This window comes from Lissotriton helveticus, chromosome 7, assembly GCF_964261635.1.
Source record: "Lissotriton helveticus chromosome 7, aLisHel1.1, whole genome shotgun sequence".
Lineage (NCBI taxonomy): Eukaryota > Metazoa > Chordata > Amphibia > Caudata > Salamandridae > Lissotriton > Lissotriton helveticus.
The window spans coordinates 632,296,351-632,318,700 of NC_136068.1; the positions used below are offsets into that span (position 1 = coordinate 632,296,351).

At 41.4% G+C, this 22,350-nt stretch overlaps 1 protein-coding gene across 1 annotated transcript in view; it reads right to left on the reverse strand.

Moving 5' to 3' along the window:
* Positions 1-248: 248 nt before the first annotated feature.
* The window catches only part of LOC144768868 (active breakpoint cluster region-related protein-like), a 276,177-nt gene continuing 254,075 nt past the window's right edge, over positions 249-22,350 (reverse strand). Inside the window, exon 23 of the mRNA XM_078652876.1 lies at positions 249-975. Within this exon, the coding sequence (XP_078509002.1) occupies positions 832-975 (144 nt within the window). The 3' untranslated portion in view covers positions 249-831. The remainder of the gene's footprint in view (positions 976-22,350) is intronic.

Here is a 22,350-nt window from a genome sequence, read left to right on the forward strand (position 1 = left end):
AAGAAAAAATACAATGTTCCTCAGGTGCAGTGCTTTCTCTGGGCCCAGGAAGGCCATTGTTTATACCACCTTGCTCACCCCACAATGCCTCGCACGGTGGTCACATGAAAGGAAATTCAGTGATGGTCACCCCGCCCTATACAGACATTATAAACAAAGAGTTCCATTCCATTGCCCTCATCTTTTTTACTGGTGCATTTCCCCGTACTAGTCTTAAAATAGAACGTATAGGAAAAAAGAAAACAAGGTACAATACACTTTTTATTTACATTTCGTAGTGATATTTACAGAGTGACTGTTTTCCAAGGAATGACCACAACAACCAAAGTGATGCCAGAGCAGTGTGGACTTACTTTGCATGGGACCTCCGGCATCAGTGCCTCTGGCATCAGGACTCTCACAGATTCTCCTGATGCCCAGTCTAGTCTTGGCTCAACCATTGACTCTCTGTGTGACCTCAAGACAGCCCAGCCACCTGCATCTGACCTCAGCTCTGCCGCTGATTCACTGTGTGATCTCAGATTCTCTTGATCCTGGGCTCGGTCCAACCCTGGCACTGCCACTAACTCACTGTCCGAATAGAGCAAGTCCCTTGTCCATCCCATACTTCACAATCGGTCTCAGTCACTGACCCTTTTAGAGAGCAAAGACAAGTCCCTTTGCCTCCCTCCCATACCCCACCGAGTTCTATCAATTCTTCTTCCATTTTGTAAAAGGTCCTGGAAGCTTGTTTACAGCCAAACCCTGCATAGGACCCCGACCACTGAACACCACAGTGGGCTGCCTATGGGCTCTAAGGTTGTGTGGTGGTGATGTATGATGTCACTTCCTTTACTCCAGAGGATGCACAGGGGCAGCCGCTACCTCAGGGTGCCCCTCAGGCTGGAATTTCTGTGCAGATACCGAGCGGGTCCGTCTTCGCTCCTGGGGGGCTGTGAGGGGCTCACTCTGCAGGTAGTACAGGAGCACCTGGACCTGAGAGGACAAAGGGCAAAGGTCATGCTAGGCCTGTTTCAGTAGCACACATCATACAATTGTCTCTTGATGCTTTAAACAATAGCTATTTGCTGTCTCTCAAGTTGTGCAGCTGTTATAATGATTGGACATTGGCAACAGGTATTTTCTTTAAATCAAGTTGTTCTTGTGTGACAGCTCATAGTTCTCCACATCTGAGTATTCAGCGGCAGAGAGAGATGTATTAATTAAATCATTCATTCATTAACTTATGGTTTTCTATATGCTGGTCATGTCAAGTCAATGTCAGAGCGTGTAGCACTGAAGTAGATGAGTTTATATAGATAAGCCAGTATTAGAATATTTGTATGTAAATAAAAAGTGATGGAGCAAGTTGGAAACAAAAAAATGTTGTATACCCCTTGTGAAAATAACTTTCAATAACAGTAATATGTACTAAACGTGTGGTTTTGAAATTAACCAACATAGAATAGAATGCACACACACAAATACACGTGGGATATTCATTTGCATGAAATTGCCAAGCATAATTTACTAATTTGTCATGTATCACGTCATAAAAGGTAAGCATTTTTCGTAATCTAATTAGAAATTGCATGAATGTGCTTTTTGTCTGTTTATTTGTGGCATAAATCCTGAAGATTGGCAAGTATATTCACGCATGTGTTGCTTAAAGCTAGGTAAATACTAACTGGGATATTATTAGAAGGGGGGAGGTAAACAGAAGGGCTTTATTTAATAAATTTACGTTTAATTGTGTTTGTTTCTATAATAGTTCCTAAATTGAGGCCTATGTGACCAAAAGAAAATGGAAGCTGACTGTGACTCCGAGTGGCGGTCCAAGAACACATGCGCCGACTGGAAGCGCAAGCTGCCTGTGCCTGTGCAGTATGGGTCAAGGACAGCATGGCCTGCCGCATGGAGCAGATGCCAAATTTTGTGAAAGTCAGCAGATGATCCGTGGGAATGGGGTATTGAATAACAATTTAAAGGACACTTCGAAGGAAGTTGAACATGAACAATGGCACCACTATTTTTTTTCAATTATAATGATGACTCAACATAAATTGAACAGTAAGGCGATAAGGTGATGCTCATCCACCTCTAAATTGACCAATCACGGACACTCTAGGACATAAGAGTTACAAATTTAGATAGATAAGTTAGTGAAAAAGGGTATAAAAGAGACATTTGGGACAATGAAAAAAGCTTGCATTTCAACTTAATCTTTGCACCCCGAGATACTGTCAGCCTGCGCAATTTTCCTATGGCGCAGGGACTTTTTTTTAGTTCAATAAAATTTATTAGTTTGAGAAGAGCACATAAATAGTTAAAATGCATACAGAGTGATACAAATGAAGAGAATTAAAAAGAAGAAACTGTACCGATACGAGAGATCGCACACAATATATCCAGTATGATAAATACAAGCATTATAAAGTGCGCCAATTCATTATAGAAATAAAACCTGTTAGAGAATAAAAGTATCACCTAGAGATGACAAAAGGTAAGAAGAGAAAACCAGGATAGACAGAAAGTGAAGAAGAAAGGAAGAAAGGATAAGAGAAAGAAAGAAAAATAGAAAAAGAAAGAAAAAGAAAGAAACAGAAAAGAAAGGATCTACTGAAGGGCTATCCAGACAAAACAAATATACAAGACACCACGAGATTACGTAAAGGGAAATTTATTGACCAAACCTTTCGACGCCAAATCCATATAGGCATCCAACGCTCTCCAAACACCATTAGAAATTGAGGGGGAAAGATGTGCCACATCCACTGAAGTATGAGCGCTCCTCAAAAAGGAGACCCAAGCCCACCAAGTATGATATGATACAGAAGAAAATGACTTCCATTCCATGAGAACTACTTTAACCGCCACTGTCAATAAAAGATCCATTAGTTGTAAGTCCAAGGGATCTAAAGGTAGGGGAACTCGGGACGCTAAAGGACCTAGCATAATCATGGGAAAAGAGAGTTGGAATTGGATATGAAAAATTAACATAAGATGTTTATGTATTAGATCCCAGAAAGAATAAAGAAGGGAGCAATCAAAAAACATATGCTGGTAGTCACCGGGCGCCAAGCCACAACTCCAACAAAGGTCATCATCTTTCAGTTGTAGAGAATGTAGACGTACTGGGGTCCAATGTAAAAGATTTATAGGAAAGAATTTAGACTGAATTAGCGAAGGGGCTATCTTATTACAAAGGGAAAGCTTCCCAATCATCTGCCAAACATCAGAAGAAATGTGGTCAATCATGTTTGAATCAAAATGTCGACACCATTTAGTTGGGAAACAGTATTGATGTTAGAGGTGAATATATGATGTTATCCTGCGGGATAAAATCCCGCATACCATTATCCCGCATTTTTCATCCCGCAAAACCAAAAAATCGCAATACCATTATCCCGCAAACATTTACTCCACATATGCCTTTATCACGCATGCCATCACAACGCAAAAGCATGCGTGGTAAAGGCAAATACTTTGTAAAAATAGTTTATTTATATATATATATATATATATATATATATATATATATATATATATATATATTTTTTTTTTAAATCAATTTTTTAAAATAAACTTTTTCCTCATTTAAATATAAAATTATATTTTTATCTAAATAACTATTTAATGTTTATATATATATATATATTTTTTTTTTTTTCAATTTAAATTATCCTATAGACCCCCAAAAAAATATACCTTATCCCTTAAAATACCCCTGCACCCCAAAATCATAACCCACCCTTACTCCTTATAATACACCAGCACCCTTAAACAATAACCCATCCTGACCCTAAAAATACCCCTGTACCCCAAAACCCAAACTTACCCCTGAACCCTAAAAATACCCCTTTACCCCAAAACCCAAACCTACCCCTGAACCCTAAAATAACCCTGTACCCCAAAACCCTAAAATACCCCTGTACCCCAAAACCCAAACCTTTCCCTGAACCCTAAAAATACCCCTGTACCCCAAAACACAAACCTATCCCTGAACCCTAAAAATACCCCTGTACCCCAAAACCCAAACCTACCCCTGAACCCTAAAATACCCCTGTACCCCAAAACCCAAACCTATCCCAGAACCCTAAAAATACCCCTGTACCTCAAAACCCAAACCTAACCCTAAACCCTAAAAATACCCCTGTACCCCAAAACCCAAACCTAGCCCAGAACCATTAAAATACCCCTATACACAATAACCCAAACACACCCTTAAAACATATACCCCAACACCCCCAAACTCACCCTTAAAATACTCTTGAACCCCTAAACATATACCCCAACACCCCCAAACTAAAACCATATACTTACCTTACACTTAAAAATTAAAAACATATGCTTTTACCATTCATGCTTTTACAACGAATTTCGTTGTAAAAGCATGCGTGATAAAACCATGTAAGATATAATGGCATGCGTTTTAAAATTTTGCGGACTGATGGTACTTTCGTACTAATGGTATGCGGACTAAAGGTATGCGGAATGAAAAATGCGGGATAATGGCTGCAAACCGTTAGAGGTAGTAGAGGACAAGAATTTATAAATCTTTAAAGCCACATGGCCAGATTTAAGCCACAATTGCAATAATGTAATAGTAGGAGAAGTTGGGTGTAACTGCAATTTGGCTACAGCAACTTTATTTTTCAAAAACGTGTAAAAATCCATATTAGTGAGGGCAAATTGTTGGGCCAAGGAAGAGTAAGGTAATGGATTATTATTTGAGTCATAGAGATGACGTACAAGGGTAATCCCTTTGGTAGCCCAATAATGCATCAGTGTAGGATCAATAACAATTTTAATCTTAGGATTGCTCCAAAGAGAGGACCACCGTGACTTATGAATTGGGACAGAGACCTTCCTGTCAATTACCCTAACTGCTGAGATCGTATCTATAATAATCGTACGAGAAAACGGTATAGAGAGAGAGGAGGCAGTTAAGAAGGACGACATCGGCAAAGGAGAAGAAAGCTCCTGTTCAATACGCAACCAAGAGGGAACATGGTCAGAGCAAGAAGAAAACCAAAGAACCCCTTGAGAAGCCAAAAAAGCTGTTTGATAATTTTCCCAATGAGGAAAACTACATCCACCCATGACATAAGGCTTTCGTAAAAATGTATATGCAATCCTAGCTCTCTTGTCATTCCAAAGAAATTTAGAAGTAAGGATGTCTAACTCGTGGAAAAAAGAAGAAGACAACTTAACAGGGAGCATAGAGGACACAAAATTAACAATAGGTGTGATCATCATCTTCAAAGTTTGGAGACGGCCCCACCGCGAGATATATTTAGGAGACCAGGTATCTAGAAGATGTCGTACTTTAGCTAAAGTTTGTGCTTCATTATACGAGACAGTATCATAAAGAGTACTGCAGAACCAGATCCCTAAATATTTAAGTTGTTTAGATTGCCATTTAAAACCTGCAGATCCCATATGTACAGGAAAGCAATACGCATTTAAGGGAAACATCTCCGTCTTTTCCCTATTAAGAGTATAACCAGATACTTCAGAAAAAAGAGAAATGGTGTCGGAAATAGCAGGAATGGCCAAACCAATATCATCTGAGAAAATAAGGACATCATCCGCATAAGCGGCCGTCTTAATACAATGAGAACCAAAAATAAAACCTTTAATATTAGGATGACGATCAATTAATCGAAGAAGCGGGTCAATGGATAATAAAAACAATAGGGGGATAAAGGACAACCCTCCCTAGTACCTTGACACAAACTAAAAGATGAAGACGTCGCCCCATTAACCCTAATATTTGCTCTAGGTTGGGCATATAATGACATAACCATATTAATTAAAGATTCTCCGAGATTATGTGCACATAAGATCGCTCGTAGAAATGGCCAAGAAACCTTATCAAAGGCCTTCTCTGCATCAAGGGCCACAGCAGCAGCCGGAAAAGTAGATCGCTTCGCTGCTCCTAGAACATGGCAAAAGGTACGAATATTATCTCTAGCCAGTCTACCTTTAACAAAACCCGTCTGAAAAGGATGTACAAGCGTGGGAATATAGGATTCTAATCGTCTTGCCAAGATCTTGGCAAAGATCTTGGCTTCCATATTAAGAAGAGAAATAGGGCGAACATTTTTAGGGTCTGAGTGATCCTTACCTTCTTTCGTAATCACCACAATAGTGGCTTCAGCAGCCGAACCAGAGACCGAGCCTGTTTGGATAAATGCCTCGAAAACAGATCGAGAGGAAGAAAAGTTTTATAAAACAGAATCTGGAAGCCGTCGGGACCAGGGGCCTTCCCAGAACGTGTATCCTTGAATGCTTTTATAATCTCCTCAGGTGTAATAGGGGCACCCAATTTCTGGCCATCCTCTGTTGAGACAGTATGAATAGGGATGGTTTTCAGGAAATCTTGACAGAGTTCAAGAGAGGCTTGTTTCGTGAGAGTATAGAGCTTACTATAAAAATCACGAAAGATACCAAGAATCTCCTTGGACTGGAATTTTTTGATTCCAAGACTATCTGTAATAGAAGAAATTTGAGATGATTTGAAAGTATGATCCTGAAATTTCAATGTTGCTGCTAAAAGTTTACCCGCACGATTCTTCAAGAGCAAGCGTTTGGATTTCTGGGCCTGCACTCCTATATGAGCTCTTTTAGTAACAATAGTATAATAAGAGTATTTCAGATTTTTAATAGAAGTTAAAATGTGTTTATCCTGGGAGCTACGATAAAGGCGTTCTTGCTGTTTTATCTGGTTTGCGAGATTAGTAAGTTCCTTTTTAATAGCCGCATTCCTCTGTGCCATACATTTGATAACATGACCTCGAAAGGTGCATTTAAAAGCATCCCACAAAACTATTGGAGAAGTAACCGAGCCATCATTCTCTGCAAAAAAAGTTTCAATTTCCGCAGAGAGGGCTGAGACCTGAGAATCCTCATGGAGAATCTCCGTATTTAATCTCCACGAACGAGGTTGTTTAGGAGAAGTAAAAGCCAAGAGGGTAAAGGAAACAGCCGCATGATCAGAAACAAGGATAGGATGAATGTACGAAGAAGATGAAGATTAAACAAGGCAGGAATGAACAAGAAGATAATCAATACGAGAAAAACTGGAGTGTGGAGAGGAAAAGAAAGAAAAATCACTACCTGTAGGATTATGAAGACGCCAAACATTCTGAAGGTGAGCAAAGGAACACATATTCGTCATTTGTGTATGTGCTCTAGGCGGACAATGAGAAAAAGCAGACTGCCTATCCAACAGGGGGTCCATTGGTAGGTTGAAATCTCCACCAACAATTAAACTCCCATGATGTGGAGTATCAGCTAATTTTTTATTGATCATCCGCCAAAATGATGGATCGTCAGTATTTGGAGCATAAATATTCATAACATATAAGTCCTGAATACCATTAGAGAATCTGGCCAACACCCAACGACCCTCCGAGTCATGTTCCGCAGAGACCACAGATAAACCAGACTTCTTAGAAATTAATGTAATTATCCCATTCTTTTTGCCCAGGGCATCAGAGCACACAACATTAGATACCCAGTCTTTCCGTAGGCATAGAGCCTCTTTAGAGGAAACTTTTGTTTCCTGTAGGAGAACCAAGTCAGGGGATAAAGATGTACAATAATCTAAAATTTTAGACCTTTTCACCGGATGATTTAGTCCTCTGACATTAAGGGACAAGACATTCAAGCCAGGCATAGTCTTGCAAAAATAAAAAATCCATACCGCATGGATAACAAAAGAGGAGAACATACAGGAGCAAAAGCAGACAACCAGAGACCCGTTAAAAACGTCACAAACAGGAAGCACCCACAAAAGATCCATGGAAAAAGAGCAAGAAGAGAGGAAAAAAAGAAAAGGAAAGAGAAGAAAGGTAGAAGAGAGAAAGAGAAGCCCACCAGGGGAGGTCCAGAAAAGACCATATTCATACCAGGGGGGACATGGAGAGGGAAACAGGAGACCGTCAGGAAAGAACAAAAGAGGTAGCTATAGACCCCATACCAGCCAATATAGTGATAAAGATAGATGGAACCCGGACCCAATTGAAATATACTGCAGAACATATTATAATTCATGGGAAACATAAGGAACATATGAGTATGATTGTAAGCAGCAATAAAAAATGTATGAAATGAAGTCAATAAGTACAACGATCAAAAGCGCTTAATAACTAGAATAATTGTAAGTATGATACAGTACTAATGACAAAACCTATAACTGTATAAATAGTACATAAGTAGAAACAGTACAATAATCAATGCATCAGAAGGAAGAAAAATAAATTATGCTAGCATAAGAAATAGATAAATATACTATCTATGGTTATAAAAAGACAACTTAGATATTTGTAATATGAAGGAAACTAAATGAACAGAGAATGATATGAAACATCTTAAGCATATCAATGGACAAAAGACCAACGTTAAAGCCATGTAAACGGAACAAGAAGACATGACTTCAAACAGAAAAAATAGTCAAAGAGAAAGACAAGAATAAGAGTCAATATGGGGAAGGATAATTAACAACATAACACTACACGGGATAACACTACGCGAGGAAAAAACGAAAAGGCCAAAAGAGCCAATTAAAATCTAAAGAGAATATAATGAGACATGAGAACAACGCATGAAGCAGATATCAAAGAAAATGATAATGAACGATCAGGGAATAAGAGGACCATTGGAAAATGAACATATTTGAAGGTATAGAAAGAGCAACCAAAGCAGATGCAGCATTATAAAGAGGAAGAGGAAAACCAAAACGGACAAGGAATACAAAGAGATCAACAAACTACTCAACAACTACAGGTAACCATGACACCTAAAATATGAAAAAACAAGACGCCTGAAAAAAAAAGAAACATAGTTAACATGTAACACTAAAACAGTGACACATGTCAGACGGAAAAATGCAAGATTTTACAGAAAAAACACAAAGAAAATCAAGATCCAGAAGGAACATGAGCAGGAGAAGAATCCATCTGTGATTCAGATTGATTATCAAGAAAAGAGGAAAGATCAGAAGGTTCATCAAAAATTCTAGAGCGACCCTTGAATGTGATACGAAATTTGGAAGGACCAGCAAAGGAAAAAGGGATGTTCATGTCCAAAATACGTCTCCGCAGGTTAAGGAACCCCTTTCTACAAATCACAGTGTCTCTGGCAAAATCTTGTGAAATAGCAATACGATGGCCCTCCCAAGTCACTGATTTGGCCTTCCTCATATGAGCCAAAATGTGCTGAATGTTGGTGACGCAGTGGTTTGAAAATTACCGCTCTTGGCCTTGTCGAGGATTTAGACCTAAAGGAAGGAACATGATGAGCCCTCTCTATCTCAAAGTCTCTCACGAATGAAATCTGTAAGGTAGAAGGAAGCCATTGGGAGATAAAGTCAATCATCGAGGAGGCTGACTTCTCCGCGTCTTCAGGTAGACCAAAAATTCGTAAATTACTTCTCCGGTTACGATCCTCCTGCTCCGTAAGGTCTCTCTGCAAAGCAGCCATTGAGCGATCCATCTGCTTAAGAGACCGTGAATGTTGGTGGGCAGCATCTTCCACAGCACTAATATGAGATTCCGCAGCAGTGACCCTAACAGATAATGCCTTAAATCATTCCTGATAGCCGCCACCTCAACTTGTAACAGGTCAGTATTAGTCTTAGTAGATTGTGCGATATCATGAACCGCATTGAGACGCGACAAAATAGTATCTAAAGTGGTAGTAGTATATTTCTGAGAAGATTCTGGAGTAGGAGAGTGTTGTTTGGACCTCTTTATAGCCCCTTTAGACTCTTTGGTAGTAGAAGGAGGACCCATGTTGTCCGCCATAAGAGCAGCCCACGTTGAAAATATCAAAAATGCACCTGAACAATTATGCGGAGAGAGATAGAACAAAGCAGGTGTAAGAAAAATGACAAAAATGGTAATTCACAAGGACTCCCTGGTAACAGTAGCTGAGTAAGCAACAAATGATGACCAATGGCCGTAGTATTAGAACACACAATGGCAGTAAATATCAAATGAGGAGAAAACACGCCATAAAAGATTCCTCAGGTACTCAGAAAAACTGAATTTCCAGATATCCAGCAACCTCGCCCTCAGGTTAAACAGAACATCATTCCAAATTGGCCAAAAAACATAAGCAAAATATCAGAGGGAGGCCACTGATGTTATACATGAGGTCACACCGAGCAGAAAGAGTCATGGAACTGACTGCGAGCGGTGGAAACGCAAAGTTGAAAGCAAGAATGGTGAAAATATTGGTAAATGTCACCTCATGTCAGCAGAAACGCAGCTCCCAGAATTTTGCCACTGCGCCTGAGGTAGAAAGCGCGAGCGACGCCGCCACAGGAAACAAAATGGCGGCCGCTCGTGAAATCCAGTGAACGGAGCTTCAAAACGGTGGAAAGTAAGGTTCTTGCCGTCTTCAGCGACAGCAGCGCACTTCCACACGTTCCCGGCACATTCCGATATAAATTGCCGTGTTCGGGAATAAGAGCGACGCCGATAGGGATCCCAAAATCGTCCCGACAGCCGCTGTTGCCCCGGAGCTCAAGCGCCGACCGCCATCTAGTAGCGGCGCGCAAGCCAAGCCCCCATGGCGCAGGGACTTTGACATTTTTATGAACTTTAACTTTTGAATGGGTGCGAAGTCCTAGGAGAGGGGAACATCGAGAGAGATAGAGAGGTGTTTCTTTGGGAACTATTCTGTTCTATGCTGATGTCTGCCTCTCTACATCTTGGTAAAATGTATTGAATTATTTTCCTGAACTGTCATGCTAATAAATGAATGTTTTAAATTTAATTTTTCTTATAGGATTATTAATGCATAACTGAATTTTTCTTTCAATTAAAACGTAGAGATCATGCTAGGAGATTAAATCTCTAAATAAAAATTAAATAAATGGAGAATTAAGAAGGTCTTGTTGTCCTTTAGTTAACTTTTACTAGCTGATCCATCGAAAATAAATGGTGGGGTGTTTTAAGTCTTTCTTTTAGAGAAAAACCATGGTATTCGAATTAAAACTGCAGATGTAAATGATGTATAAAATCTTAAGCTATAGCCCCGCGGCTCTCCTTTTGGTCTTCACTGAATCCTCAGAGCAGAGTAGATGTGTGAATAAATGAATTGTAGTGTTATGGGCCCACTGGTGAGAAATTCTTGAATAGCTCCTTGGGCTGAGGTGATGGTTTATGAAGAATTTCTGGAGCCGCGCTGCAAAAAAAGTCAAATTGCTGACAAATGTGCTGAACGCAACAAGAATGAATCAAAGCAGGGTCAATGTTAGACCTCACAGGGAATACCCATTGATCTTTCTTTGATCCATTCCTGTCACGGGCACTAGGCCCAGCCACACAAGTGGGGCAGTAATTTATCGGGACAAGTGGTGTCTCACTGGGTAGTAGGACATTTATGGATTGCTGTACATTCTGGAAGTTTACGTCACAGAAGTGCAAGAAATATGTATGAATTTATGCAAAGTTTGACATTTGCAGGGCATTATAGGACAGAAAACCGTGTGGGATCCATGCAAGATACACCACCCTGGAATCCCCAGTGTGTCTAGTATTAAAAAATGTCTGGGATTGGTGGGTTTCCATGGGTGACACCTGAGCATGGTCCCAAATACCACAACTACCCCCATCGCTGATTTCTCCCCGTGGCACTTTTTTGGGCCTTTTGTATCTCCATCTCTTGGCCCACCCACACAAGTGCCATATTAGTATTATTTGGAGATGTGCGATCTCTGGGTGGTACCAAATGTGTGTATCTGCACAGATTTCGGAACATTTCAGCACAGATATGAAAGTAAAGTGTGTTCTTTTAGTCAAAGATTGAAGCTTGCAAGGCATTCTGGGTAAGAAACCCTGGTGCGAGTCATGAAAATCACCACACCCAAAACTACTCTGGTGCCTAGTTTAAAAAAATGTGCAGGTTTCTTAGGTTTCCCTAGGTGTCGGCTGAGTTATGGGCCAAAATCCACATCTACCACAGTGCAAAAGAAGGATCAGTTTTCAGTTGTAAAATGTGACATGTCCATGTTGTGTTTTGGGCCCTTACCAGGGGTGGCTGGTGTTAAGGGGCGAAAGGGGCGTTGCCCCCTGTTGTATAGGAATTCCAAGAAAACGATTGTAGTAAGAATAAGCTTGTTTAATCTCAGATACAGGACACAGATCCGTACTCCTCAGCAGCAGTAGAAGTACTGACTGAAGCAGGACAGAATCAGAATACACAGTAAAACATTCTAATTCCATTTGCAAGTCATACATTGAATATAAACAAGGAAGTACAAACATAACACCCCCCTACTAGCTTCGGGACTAGCATCGGGAGCGACGAGAGGAGATAAAAGAGAGAGACTGTACTCCATGCAGCAGCTTCAAATGAAGTGCTCACTGCAGCGTGTGATTACAAATTCAGTTTTTTTGTTTTGGAAGGGATGAGGTCAGAGACCTCCTGCGAGTTTGCGGGCCCGGGCGAGGACTATTGCTCGCCCTCGAAGCACATGCGAGAAGAGTGATGTCAGCCTGAAGGGAGTGGCCAGAGAAAGCGCCAAACGGTCGGTTTAAAATAGGGCGCTTATGCTGGGTTCCAGGTGGTTTTAGCAGCGCGATACTGAAATGAATGACAAAGGGCAGTGCTGGCCTATCTAAAGACAGAGTAGTGGGTGGCAACAATTGGAGCACTCCCTTGCCTTCGCGCTACTTTTAGCCCACCTTATTGGATAATGGGAACTGGGGTGTGAGCTGTGGAAGAGTTTGACTGCACAGCTCTGATTTCAGCATAATAGGTATGCAGCAGGTGTGCTGTATTCCATGTGTTGCTGCTCGGGACAGACACTGGCACCGGCTGCAGTCACTGTAGAAGAGAGCGGCACAAGGTCAAAATTATGCGGAGTGCAGGTGGCTCAGTCCCAGCAACCCCACCGATTCTCCTCTGATCTTGGCTTCATTGCCCGCAGACACCATCTCCCTTAAGAGTTCCACTCCACAATGGCCATGACAACAACCTTCTCTAAAGCCCCAAAAGGCATGCTTCCTACAAGACAGACAGACTGAAATCACTCCATCATTTGCTGCAAGCATTCATTTTCTTTCTTTCCGGGCCACCTGTCAGGCCTATAAATTGGCTGTCCAGAGAGAGGTGGTTCCTCTTCAGGTGCTGGAGGGGCGTTGCGCCCCTGTGTGAGGTGCCCAGTGCCTAATTTCAGACATACGTCCTTTACTAGAACTGGACCCCTGGCTGCTCACTCCGTACATTACCCTTGCAGAGGGAACGGAGTAACAAGTCAACGAGGGGTGGCTAATGTCAGAAGCCAGACTGTAAAAAATAAAGCTGTTCAAATGGGTTTCAAGAGTCATTACAGGCATTTTGATGAACTTGACACATGAAGTTTGCATTACAAGTTGGGATCAGGCTCCTCTCTGAGGAAGGGACACTTTTAAGTGCATTGTTGAACTGCTTTCTATCCCCCTGTGTTTTGTGTTCCCATTTCTAGAATCATTTCTTAACCCAAGGCTTGAGTGCCCTCAGTGTCTGCGGGCAGGGTGCTTGGCGGGGGATGGGTGGGTGGATGAGTGAATGGGAGAGTCTCTAGATGTACGTATGTATGTATGCATGAACAAATAAATGCAGTGGATGATGGAAACATGGATGAATGACTGAGGCTGATTAGGTGAATGATGTATTGACTGAACGCCCTTAAGCCAGCTGTACTCGCTCACTATGTGAAATTCATCCCCAACTATTATGCCCTACCACTTTGAAATGTCACCAGCCACCACTGGCCCTTACCTATCATGTGCCCTATCTAGGACCTATCTAGGTATCCACACAAATGAGGTACTGCTTTTATCGGAAGACTTGAAGGAATGCTGGGTGGTGAGGAATTTGTGGTTCTCCACAGATTCCAGTCATTTTCCTCACAGAAATGTTAGGGAAATGTGTATTTTTTTGTCAAGCTTTGAGGTTTGCAAGGGTTTTTGGGTACTAAATCTTGGTGAGAGGCACACAAGTCACCCCACCCTGGATTTCCCAGGCATCTAATTCAAAAAAATGTGCAGATTTGCTAGTTTTCTCTCGTCCTAACTGAGCAAAATCCACAGCCACCCACAGTGCAAAAAAACGGTCAGTTTTCAGTAGAAAAATGTGATGTGTCCATGTTGCATTTTGGGGCTCTGCCTGTTGCAGGTACTAGGTCACTCACACAAGTGAGGTACCATTTGTATCAGGAGTCTTGGGTGAATGCTGGGTGGTAGGAAATATGTGGCTCTCCACAGATTCCAGAGGTTTTCCTCACATGAATGTGAGGCAAATGTGTGTTTTTTGTCAAAGTTTGTGCTTTCCAAATGTAAGCCAGAGTGTAAAAAAGAAGACATTTTGGAAAATGCCCGCAGAATCACATGCCGGGATAGATGCAGCATCTGGTGTACATTTCAGAAATACATAGGTTTCCTTCATTACCATTTGTCATTCTTTACATTTTACTTATGAATTGCTTTATACTCTGTACACATGCAGCTCAGTTGTTTGCTCTGGGTACCTTGGGTTCTTGGACAACGTGCAAACCTTGTATATTTCCACAACCAAAAGACTCTAGCGGACTTAGTGGTATATTGCTTTTGTAAATCTGCCATTGTGACAAGAACGTACAGATGAAAACGTACCAAATTGACATTTTTTTTACTCATTTTTAATATTATCTTTTTCCAACAGTGAGTTTCTTTTGGAAAACCTTGAGGTATCTCAAAAATGATCCCTTGCTGAATTAAGAATTTTGTCTACTTTTCAGAAATCTATAGCTTTTCGGGCTCACCCGTGGGTTTCACATCGCTCTCCACCACATACTGCAAGTAGGCAGTAAGTACAAAAAGTCGGAAAAATTCTGTTTCTCCCCAAAAACTCTAACTGTAACTATATTTTGGAATTTCCCTTCTAGGGAAATTCAGAAAACTCTGGGTACTGTTCGAATCGCCATGATGCTGGGAAAAAAACAGAACAAATTTTTCGTGGATACCTTATGATGATAAAAAGTTATGGGGTCCTAAGCGCGAAACACCGCAAATAGCCAAAAAAAACATCAGCACTGGGGGTAAAAAGCCTCAGAAGTTAAAGGGTTAACTCTGCTTACATTGGCAATATGTTAGTAGTCGATAACTTGGAGTTCTTATAAGTGCATGTCTACTTTAAAAACTGGCAAATTTGACAGCATACCCAGCACTCGCCTGTCTTAAGGATATACTTTTCTTTCATTTAGAAATGTTTACAGTACTAAAATGCTGTACCTTAAACGTGTTTTCAATGAAAATGTTGCTCATACATATCCTTTTTGGCAAGTATGTTCGATTATCTACCAACATGCTGAAATGTATTAATGGTGCATCCAATATAATGATTTGTCCTTCGGTGACAATGGAGCATAACAATGGTGGTTGTTTTTCTGGACTTGGTTAATTGTATTTTGGGTACTGCCAGAAACAATTTCTGTGTTTGCGAAGCGTGTTTCCTCCTCCTTTTCACATAAAACACAAGGATGTTTGCGCTTCCAGTCACGTGGATAAGCATTTCTATTGTACTGTTCGTATGCTGCTGGCTGCCGTCACAGAGATGCAGGACCGGGCTGCAGTTTCATGGAAAAGGTCCTTCTAGAAACCAGTGGTCAATTTGTAAAATAAAAAGTGCTCTCCTCAGGAAGCAGCGCTAACAGGAGTAATGTGCTGGTGCAAACTGTCTTCTGACTAGAGCCCCCGGCACTTATTATTCTAGAGAGGACTCGGCCTAATGGCTAGAGCTGCCGATTTCGGAGTTGGGGAACCGGGTTCAAGTCTCGGCGTGGCTCAACATTCTGTGATTCTAGGGAAAATCACGTGCCTTCCAAAGGAGTGTGTCCTTAACTGGTGCTATAAGGGCCGGTGCTGAGGATTAGGTGCTGTGCTAAGCACTGGCTCAAATTAAGCACTGCTAGAAACTCTTGTGAATGGAGTTCCGGGCAGCAAAGTGATTTAAGAGAATACATTAGTCTAGGAAAGAGCAAGCTATGGCACCCGTGCTATCTTATTGCGGAAAGGGGAGCCTACAAGAGCAGGGGTGTCTTCATAATTTTGGGATTTTACCTTCTGGTTAGGTTCAGATCTGTCCCATTATATCTGCTGGGTTTTATGAAATGAAATCATTGTCCAGTTCCTTTAGGTCAGTTTCAATGGACTGTTTTAAGCAGTTGTATTTTAGTGGTATGGATATGTGCTTAACTCATTGTTACCCGCTGATGCACCATGAACCCTATGTGGGTTGGTCTGGCTGGTACAAACCTGCACAAGAGTGGCATGCTGCCTAGTCTGCACGTTGCACATAAGCTGCAGAGACCGGGTATGGCTATTATAAACTACATTCTGGTGCTGAGCGCGGACAACCTTCCATCATGTATCTCCTCAAGTAAATTGGCTCGTGATATGGCTGTGTGTGCCATACTCAGAAAATATTAGAATTTACAGCCACTCTCACAGCAGGGAAAATAAGCAGAGACACTATTCCCTCTTCACTGGCCAAACCTCTTTTCTCCTCACATGTTGTATGCCTTGTCTTCTTTTTTGACCCCACCTTGTTGTCGGGTACTGCTATTGCCTCATCTTCTTTCAAACTCGCAACTATTGTGCTCTTTCTAGAAAATTGATCAGTCCCTAATGACCATGCCTCCTTTAGACTTGTTTCTTTACCTCCTTTCTTCTCTCAAATCCTTCATATGTGTCTCTTTCTGGGCTCTCTGATTTTCGTCAAGCACATAACCAACTTTCTCTGGTTCAATCTGGTTTCTGTCCAAGTACTGAAACAGCGCATCTTGTCATCTTCAACTTTCTTCTCCACTTCAGTCACAAAAATCAGCCCTCAATTTAAGTTCTTTTTGATCTTCCAGCTGCATTTAACAGAGTGGATCAATCTGTTCTTCTGTATTCGCGCCATTTGTTAGGTATCTCTAGTTCCATTTTGCCCTGGTTTCCCTCTTACATTTCTCAACACTCCTTCTCTGTCTCCTGGAAGAGAACTGTGTTGTTCACCTTCTGTTCTGTGTCGACTTCTTTTTTCTCTCCATACAATTCCTCTGTCTTCCATCATCCTGGCTTAAGGTTTTCAGTCCCATTTTTATGCAGACAACTCCAAAATATTCTTCTCAATTTATTCCTCTTCAGAAATGAGTTTCTTCCTGCCACTCTGCTCTCAGCGGCTCGGTGGAGACTCATTTTCTAAAACTAGGCCTGGGCGGTGAACTTCGCACCGTTCACGGAGTTTGCAGAGTTTTCTGTACTCTGCACTCCGCAGACCTCGCGGTAAAGGTAAGTTCGCGAGCGCGAGCTGCCTCTCGGGTAGAATTTCTACCCAAGCGGCAGGAATACCAGCACACACTGCAGTTCGCACTGCACTCCACTACTCGTGGAACTTCGCAGAGTTTTTTTGTAACTTTGCGGTGTTCCGTGTAGCAAAACTCCGCAAACTACGCCCAGGGTTATCTAAAACCTACCCTTGTAAAACTAAAATCATGTTCTTCTCTACCCATTTCTTCTCACCTACTCTCCCTCAATTATTCTCCCCTCCTCTCATACCATGTCTTCACGACCTTGGTTTCACCTTCAATTAGTCCTGTAATTTCATTCTTCAGATCTCGGCTGACATTAAACCCTGCAGATTATACCTATATCCGTACATCTCACTGGTGTCTGGCAGCCTGGTTACTGCCTAACAAGGAACTGTGGTTCTCGGTTTGACCAACTTCTTTCCCTCTTGTTGATGATGGGATCTACAAGAAAGTGAGCCTCAGGAAATCTGCTCACAGTGCCTCAATGAGAACTAATGTGCGTCCATTCAACTTTTCGGTCACCTCTGGCCTGGTCCTTGCAGTCAGGCTGGGGTCCCTGGACTAAGAGGGGGCCTCCAAATAGAGATAACAAGTCCCTTAAACCCATGCGAGGCTTGGCAAGCAAATGCCTGTGCCCGCCAGTGCTATGGTCTTCCTCTCCAAGTCAACTTATCGAACATCTCAATATGGACTCAAATGTACTGTAATGATCTGCTCGTATACTCATGCACATGCAGTCAGTCAGATATCAGTACTCCTACCGGACACACAAAACAATGGAAGTAGAAGTTTAAGATCTATGGTAAGGCTTTGATGTGATGGCCTGTAAAAAGATTGCAACATGCGGACTATGGTAGGTAGACTTAGATAGGTGCCAACCACTGGTAGAAAGGTAAAAGACCATGCCACTCAAAAAATGAGTTAAGATCCTGTGTTGGGCCTCCAAAGCTAAGCATGATCCCTTAAATCACAATTGATCTAGTAGTAAGGCTCAAGGACATGCATTCTGTTCATCTACTTTTGCACTAAGGATTTAGTAAAGCAAATATGAAGTTTCTTCAACTCTGTAGTTCTTCCTGTAGATTCTGTGTCTTTTGTGATCCATCACAGGCCATAGAGACACTGTTAATATAGGGTTTGTTTCTTTTATGATGCGTCACAAACAAACCCAGAGATGACTTGCAGAGGGAGTCCCTATTCCCTGGTGCAGTCATTCTAAATGGTCTGTGCGTTTGTAGCCCTTAGAGAAGCTGGTGTTACCTGTGCTAGACCTGAGCCTGGGTAGGTTTGTCACTAGAGCCAGAATAGGCCGCAGGACTGAGTGCATCTTAGCACTAGGAAGGATGTCGGTGGAACGCTGTGTATGGAATGGCTGAGTAAGTAGTATGAAGTTGGCACACGTTGTACATTATGTGATGTCTGAGTATTCAGCACAGGTGCAGGAACAAAACAGAGCAATTGCCAAGTATTTTTCTGTAGAGTAGGAAACTGAAGTGCTGGCAAAATCATGTACATTATTAAAAAACCTTTCACATCTGATTGACAATTAGATTTTCTTGAGGACATATGGCAAGTAAAGCTGGAATCTCATCCACAGATTTCCTGGGTTACTTGCCTCGGCAAAGAATGGGATTTTTAGAGATCGGAAGGGTCTGAGCCTTAAGTTTTCAGCCTTTGGTCAGCAGACTAATCCATCTTCTGGCAAAAGAGCCCTGGTTTGATGCTGAAATGCTGACATGAAGGGAGGATGTTTGAGTGACCAAGTAACTACTAAGACCCAAAACAAAGGTAGGAAAGCAGAGGGTGGGTAGCTAGCATCTCATAATATGAATAGACAGAAATCTGAGGCAAGTGTGCCACTCGCATATAGATGGGTTGGGCCGGGTGGTGATGGGAGCGGAGGAGCACTATCATACTCTTTTTTTCTTTTTTTCCATTCTTCTTACTCCTGGGCTAGGGTGGGGGTGTACTTCTGTTCTTTTCTCTATGGATCGTTTCACCTTGTAATCTAATATGTCATTCGGTTGCACTAGAGCCCGGCATGGCCCAATTGGTTGCAGTGCTATCTTGTTAGCATACAATGCGTGACATTTATTTCAATAAAATGATTTAAACCATAAATTCCCAGCATTGACACATTTGCACTCTTGAGGGGTTGTAATCCTGCAAGTACAGATTGTATTACTGACTGTAAGAATCGGGTCCCCTCTGTCCAGGTATTATGTATAAGAATGAACATTTATTGGCAGCACTGTTCGTTAATGCAGAGACGGGCTAGGGAGAACTATGGCATCCAATTGTTTCTTGTTTTCATCCTTCCTGCTTGATTCTCTATTAGAAGGTCACTGCACCACTTACTATCCTATTTAGTGCACAATACTGTGGGAGATGTTCATGCCAGGGCTTCGAGTGACCATTGCTGAATTGTCACATATAAAGAGACATGGCTTGGGGAATTCCAAGAAGGAATGCTGCCTATAAAAGAGATTGAGAATGACTGGTACTGGAATTTAATTATAGTCTCTTCATTATTAATGACCACCCTGTCTTAGACATCCAGCTCGCACACATTTAACAAACCTAAGATTCTAACTGCCATAGATAATTTCCTAATTATTGATCATTACTGGTGGCGAGAAGCAGTTGTGGATTTCTAGCAGAGTGGAAAGTGACCACGATCATGGTATGTCGGGACATTTCTAATAGAATCGCGTTAGAAGAGTATCCACCACCATGCGATACCCCTGGGTAGAAGTAGACTCCCGTGTGAATAAATATTAGCAGATGAAATGAATGATACAATCACATCAGCACAAAGACGTCAAATGACCGAAAACCATGCTCAACCATCAGTCGTTTAATAAAGAGACAGCATGTGCATTGCATGGTTTAGATTCAATTCCGACCAGAGGCAGAAAACCCCTTATAGATCTGGTAAAAGATAGGGTGGTCTCTCAGGTGGCCATAAGAGAGTACGATGAAATACACAAAGCAGGGCATGGCGTGACCAAACAGAATTGAGGGACCTCAATGATAGAGGGTAGTTTTAGATCTTAGTTGCAATCCATGCAATATCTTGTTCTGTAAGTAGCAGACATAAACATGACATCTGTCTCCATCTCTAATTAGTTCATCTTTTTTCCAAGTAAATCCAAAAGATGATTCGCCAAGTGCTCCTTACATTTTGGAAAAGCCCCCAATAGGTCAGTAAATATCATTTATTGGACTAGGTACGATGGATTATTTGAGACAAGTTAACATAAATGGTACTTTGGCTTACAGTAATGCACTCTGCCTCTGTCGGATGATTTCTGGGGAGATATCCCATTGCTAACCATAATTCAGATTTACCGGACACTAATATCTTCCATCCATGGCATTGGAGGAAGCATTCGAAGTCCAGTCTAATCTTCCTGAAGGGCGGTATGGTCAGTCCAGGGTGTTATAGCCCTGATTGATGGGACACTAAAAAATGTTGGGGCGGTTCATATTTCAGAGTGATCCACTGGCCAATGCATGCGAGGGACTCTGAGTAAGTAATTTTCTTTTTGTGAAGGGTTAGGTACTAATGAATGGGCATTAGAACTTTAGTTGTTGTGGGTGGGACAGCAAAATATGTGCAGCAGATTACATCAAAAACCTCTACTGCCATGGAATCTGGAGTTATCGATTTCCAAGGTTGTTCCAAGACATGTAATACTAAGATGTAATGTTTCTCACTCCAGCAACTCATATTTGTTGCCTGCCGCGGCCCGTGCAGGTAAGAGCGGTGGGGCTGAGTGGGGGGATTTCGACGGACAATGACGAGGTGAAATTAAATAAATAAATAATTAGAGGACAGGATTGCCCTCCATATGATTCCGCTTAAAGGACTACCTCCTATGTGGACTGCCTATTAAACAAGGAGTACATCCGCATCACTCAAATCAAATGGAAGACCACAATGTTTTTTTAGTTGTTACATTTATGTTATTGTAGAAAAAAGGTTCAGCAATTACTCCCACTTCTCTTTTCTTTGCTCTTTTGTGTTTGTTTGTTTAAATGTTAATTTCAAAGGCACACTCCAGGTACCAGTCCCAAGAGTGAAGACTGTTACACAGCAAAAAATGAGCGCAATGAACTATGTATTTTGAAATCGGACATATACACCAGTGATTAATTCAAGTATTCATTGTGAAAATGTATGATTCTTTTCCACAATATACCACACTTTAGTTTACTTGTATTTTGCCCGGGTATCATGAGGTCACTAAGGCAATCCCCTATATATTAATATGTGATTCAAGGTATGGACGTATGGAATTAAAATTAAGCTGGCAATGTTTTATGAAGTTCAAGATTTTTGAACTTCATCAAGGTGCGATATTGTGACTCTCTCGTGCACAACTAAGCCTGCTATACCTTACTATTTTAACACAAAAGTTTCTTATGGGTCAATTGTCCTGCTAGAAGTGGTTTTGTTTTATTGGTTCTGGAAAACCAATTTCCAGCAGGTATTTCAAACATTATTTTCCTACCATGGTTTTGGAATTACATGTGGTGTTTGCGGGTTGTAGAAGGGATGTCCCACATATTTGGCCACCATGAGAATAAAACCTGTGAAAAGTGCCACAAGTGTCTTTAAAAAGCAGACAACGAATCCTTTAAGACTTCAAAAGCAAACATAAGTCTACAGTCAGAAACTGCCAATATTTGATAGCAAGTCTACCTCTCCCCGTCGGAACTACTGATTGAACGGTATAATCCCACCATATTATATGCATAAATGTATATGACAGTGACATTGCACAAAAACATCAGCATACCCAGTACATCGCATGGTAAGTATAAGTAAGTAAAATACAGAAAATACTACTTAAAAGGGTTGCCTGGCCAATGTGGAGGTAAATATTATTTATATACTAACATGACTATGTACTGGTGGGCAATGTGTTAAAATGCGATATATCTCTAGGGTGATATTATTGACCTCGCTATGGTGTTAAAGAACACCACGGAAGACATTTATTATTTTTACTGAAATGAATCTTAGGGTTTGG